Source organism: Rattus norvegicus, chromosome 5 (assembly GCF_021556685.1).
Source record: "Rattus norvegicus strain SHRSP/BbbUtx chromosome 5, alternate assembly SHRSP_T2T, whole genome shotgun sequence".
In the NCBI taxonomy this organism is placed as follows: Eukaryota; Metazoa; Chordata; class Mammalia; order Rodentia; family Muridae; genus Rattus; species Rattus norvegicus.
The window spans coordinates 108,775,786-108,780,705 of NC_141538.1; the positions used below are offsets into that span (position 1 = coordinate 108,775,786).

At 39.1% G+C, this 4,920-nt stretch overlaps 1 protein-coding gene across 1 annotated transcript; it reads right to left on the minus strand.

The window, feature by feature from the left end:
• Positions 1-218: 218 nt before the first annotated feature.
• On the minus strand, positions 219-973 carry Ifna1l1 (interferon, alpha 1 like 1). The gene is given in 1 exon segment (NM_001409048.1): positions 219-973. A coding segment is annotated over 1 exon segment (570 nt). The 5' UTR covers positions 948-973; the 3' UTR covers positions 219-377.
• Between the last annotated feature and the right edge of the window lie 3,947 nt (positions 974-4,920).

Here is a 4,920-nt window from a genome sequence, read left to right on the forward strand (position 1 = left end):
AAAAAAAGAATTAAAAAATTAACAAGTGAAAGATTTATTTAGTAACAATTTATAGAATAGTATAAATATACCAAATTATGATACAATATATGCTATAAATAAAATTTAATTATTATATATAAATAAATACATACATAAATAAGTGAATGAATGAAAAATAAACAGTGACTTAATGAAGGAACCAATAAATAAACAAACAATCTGAAGTATAAAAAATGGCTTTGCAAATAGACACAGTAATGCACATTATTGCTGAAACATCTACAAAACTTGCTTCAATTCTTACAAAAATTACTGATACTTTTGAGATGCCATAATTTGAGCTGCAAGGTGCAGTGTCATAGTCTCTGATAGTCTTCTCCATTTTGGCTCAGGACTCACTCTTCCTTAACTTGACTTGCCAGCAATTTGACTGAGGAAGACAGCGCTCTCCAGACTTCTGCTCTGACCACCTCCCAGGCACAGGGGCTGTGTTTCTTCTCTCTCAGGTAGACAATGATCCTGTGGAAGTATTCCCGCACAGGCAACAGGGAGTCTTCCTGGGTCAAGGGAGGTTCCTGCACCCCACCCTGCTGCATCAAACAGGCTTTGAAGTCACTGAGCTGTTGGTGGAGGTTATTGCAGAATGAGTCTAGGAGGGTTGCATCCCAAGAAGCAGATGAGTCCATTGATGTAAAAATATTCAGGACCTGCTGGGTCAGCTCATGCAGAATAGAGATGGCTTGAATCTTCTGGATCTCCTGGGTAACCACCTTCTCCAAGGGGAATCCAAAGTCCTTTCTGTCTTTCAGGCAAGAGACAGGGGAGAGTCTCCGTATTTGAGTCAGGAATGTTAAGGCTCTCTTGTTCCTGAGGTTTTGTCGTTGAAGCAGGCCACATCCTAGAGAGCAGGTTGACCAGTAGCTCATCACCACCAGGACCATCAAGAAAGCACAGAGCCTAGCCATTGTGGATCTTGCAGATGCTGCTGGTCCTTGGGGCTGTTTGGTCCTGAAACTTCCCCTCTATGTTCTCTGAAGACCATCCTGTGTAGATGTGTCTTAAATAGTGGCAAACATTACTTTTTACTTTCTGAATGCCCTTCCCTTACTTCTGAATTGACTTTTCACTTTCTTTACCAAAATCTCTGCTTGACTCTGGGCATTTGTTCTAAACCATTTCTGTTTTCACTATTGCTTCCTCTTTCACTGCTCCCTGTCAAAAAACTGTTTTACTGGTTTTCCTTTCCTAAGATTAATTTCTAATCTGTTACACCACAGATAAATTGTCTTTGCTTGAAGCTTATACAAGAACTGTAAAGCAGATTTTTCTGTAAAATATTCCCTAAAGTTTATTGAATTTTATGATACAAGTAATTTTCATTTATATCACCCAAAAATATCTATATCATAAGTTAGGATACATTGTAAATTTTAAAAAATTAAAGTACATTAAAGAAAATGTATACTTTAAATTTTCTTAATATTTAGAATCATAAAATTGAGTTCTTCAAGTTGCCTTCTTTAAATGCAATATAAATTTATATAAAACTTAATTTAATAATCACTCTATATTAGCTATCTATCCAATGAATTTAATGTGAAGTATTAATAAGATATAGGATACAAAAAGACTTTCTGTTTAACACATTGAACTGAGTGTGATTCCTGGACCCACATTTGCAGTGGAGAATCAATGCATGTGCAGGAGCCCTCATCATAAGATTCATGATATGGCAAACTCGAGAATGTGCTCTCTCTCTCTCTGCCTACCTATCTCTCTCTATCTCTATTGATATATATATATATACACATATATATGTGTATATATATATATACACATATGTATATTTATATATTCTGTCCATTTATCTATCTCTATTTCTCAGTCTATCACTATCTCTATCTTTCTATCTCTCTCTCTCTCTCTCTCTCACACACACACACACACACACACATTCACACATTGAAACACTCACTCATTTGTGACAAAGGCAACTCATGTGGTCTGTGAACCTCTGTCTGCATTTTTCTTTGACATATTGAATTCTTCAATCCTAAGATTTCTTTTCTGTCTTTATAGGACCTCATCACTGATTTTCTATTTCATTAGATGGATAGCTATTTTAATTTTATTGGTTATATTTTTACTTGATTGTGTGGCTACCTATGTCTCTCACTATTGATTTCAAATCTTTTTCAAGCAATTCAGCCCTTGGTTTTTTTCTCAGAAATCAACCAGGCTCGTGTACTTTTGTGCATGACCTTATAAATAAAATGTAGGTTGATTTATAATCCTACTGTCAATGACTAACACGACATTGTCAGATGGGAGGCCATCATTTTCTTTCCTTTCTCATTTATGTCAGTTATCATAGTTGAAAATCAAGCACAGCTAGTCATATTTTTATTCTAATCCAAGAAACTGAAGAACTAAAGTCTTTGTCTGACTTAATTCATTTCCTTAATTCATTTGGACTTAAGCTTTGTACATGGTGATAAGAATGGATCAATCTGTATTCTTCTACATGCTGACCTCCAGTTGAACCAGCACCACTTGTTGGAAATGCTATCTTTCTTCCATTGGATGGCTTTGTCAATGATAAATTGATAAAAAGTGTGTGGGTTCATTTCAGGGTCTTCAATTCTATTCCACTGATCTACCTGCCTGTCTCTGTACCAATACCATTCAGCTTTTTATCACTATTGCTCTGTAATATTGCTTGAAGTCAGGGATGGTGATTACCCCTGAAGTTCTTTTATTGTTGAGTGTAATTTTCGATATCCTGGGCTTTTTTTATTCCGAATGAATTTGCAAATTGCTCTTTCTATCTCTACAATGAATTGAGTAGGAATTTTGATGGGGATTGCATTGAATCTGTAGATTGCTTTTGCCAAAATGGCCATTTTTATATTAATCCTGCCAATCCATAAGCATGGGAGATCTTTCCATCTTCTGAGATCTTCACTGTATTTCTTCAGAGACTTGAAGTTCTTGTCAAACAGTTCTTTCACTTGCTTGGTTAAAGTCACACCAAGATATTTTATATTATTTGGGACTATTGTAAAGGCTGTAATTTCCCTAATTTCTTTCTCTTCCTGTTTTTACTTTTAGTAGAGGAAGGCTATTGATTTGTTTGAGTTAAGTTTATACCCTGACAATTTGTTGAATCTGTTTATCAGGTTAAGTAGTTCTCTGGTGAAGCATTTGGGGTTACTTAAGTATACTATCATATCATCTGCAAATAGTGATAATTTGATTTCTTTCCTTCCAATTTGTTTAGAACAGTGACTGAAGGAACAGCTATTCAGAGCCTACCCCACATGTGGCCCATATATATACAGCTACCAAAACTAGATATGATGGATGAAGCTAAGAAGTGCATGATGACAGGAACTGGAGATAGATCTCTCCTGAGAGACACAGCCAGAATATGTCAAATACAGAAGCAAATGCCAGCAGCAAACCGCTGAACTGAGAATGGGACCCCGGTGGAGGATTTAGAGAAAAGTCTGAAGGAGCTAAGGGGGCTTGTGACCCCATAAGACAACAATGTCAACCAACCAGAGCTTCCAGAGATGAAACCACTACCCAAAGACTATACATGGTCAGACCTTGTGCTCCAACTTCATAAATAGGCGGTTTCTATCTGGGGCCTGAACCTAACTGATCCTGGCCCACAGCTCCCTCTCCCAAACCTTGTGGGAGAGAGAGCTCACCACCCGGACAGGTGGGCACTCCTGAGACTGCAGGGCAGGAGAGACTGCTAGTACTGCCCACCCCTGCTCACATCCTGGCCCAATAGGAAACCTTATAGGACCTCTGGGAACAGGAAGATAGGGGCACTCATCCCCGTGGTCCACACACTGCCTGGATCTGAAGGGAGCCAGTCAAAGAGCTCCCTGCACCCAATTCCCGTGGGAGGGGGAGCTAGAACTTCAGAGGGGCAGACACCCCTGGGAAGCCAGAGGAGACTACTCTCTGCCCACATTATGACTCTAGAGGAAAATGCCTAGGGCCATCTGGGCCCCCTGTGCACAGGGTCCCAAGCAAAGGAGGAGCAGGCCCTTCTGGTTGCTGCCCTTACAGAGAGCTGAAACCCAGATCTAAGAAGTGACTCCAAGCCCAAGACCAGAGGCAAGACCAACTTTTCTGCCCCAAGTGACCTTCCTGGTGGACTCAGTACACACGCCCAGAGGAACAGCTGAAGACCAGTAGACAGGAACAACAACACACCTGAAACCAGAACACTCTGGTCCCATAACTGGCTGAAAGAGAACAGGAAAACAGGTCTACAGCACTCCTGACACAAAGGCCTATAGGACAGTGTAACCACTGTCAGAAATAGCAGAAAAAGGTAACACCAGAGACATCGTGATGGCAAGAGGCAAGCACAGGAACCCAAGCAATAGAAACCAAGACTACATGGCATCATCGGAGCCCAATTCTCCCACCAAAGCAAACACTGTTATCCAAACACACCAGAAAAGCAAGATCAAGATTTAAAATCACATTTGATCATGATAATGGAGGACTTCAAGAAAGACATAAAGAACTCCCTTAGAGAAACACAGGAAAACATAAATAAACAAGTAGAAGCCTATAGAGTGGAATCATAAAAATCCCTGAAAGAATTCCAGGAAAACACAATCAAACAGGTGAAGGAATTAAAAATGGAAATATAAGCAATAAAGAAAGCACAAAGGGAGACAACCCTGGATATAGAAAACCAAAGGAAGAGACAAGGAGCCATAGATACAAGCATCACCAACAGAACACAAGTGTTATAAGAGAGAATCTCAGGAACAGAAGATTCCATAGAAATCATCGAAACAGTTGTCAAAGATAATGTAAAACAGAAAAAGATACTGGCCCAAAACATACAGGAAATCCAGGACACAATGAGAAGATCAAATCTAAGGATTATAGGTATAGAAGACA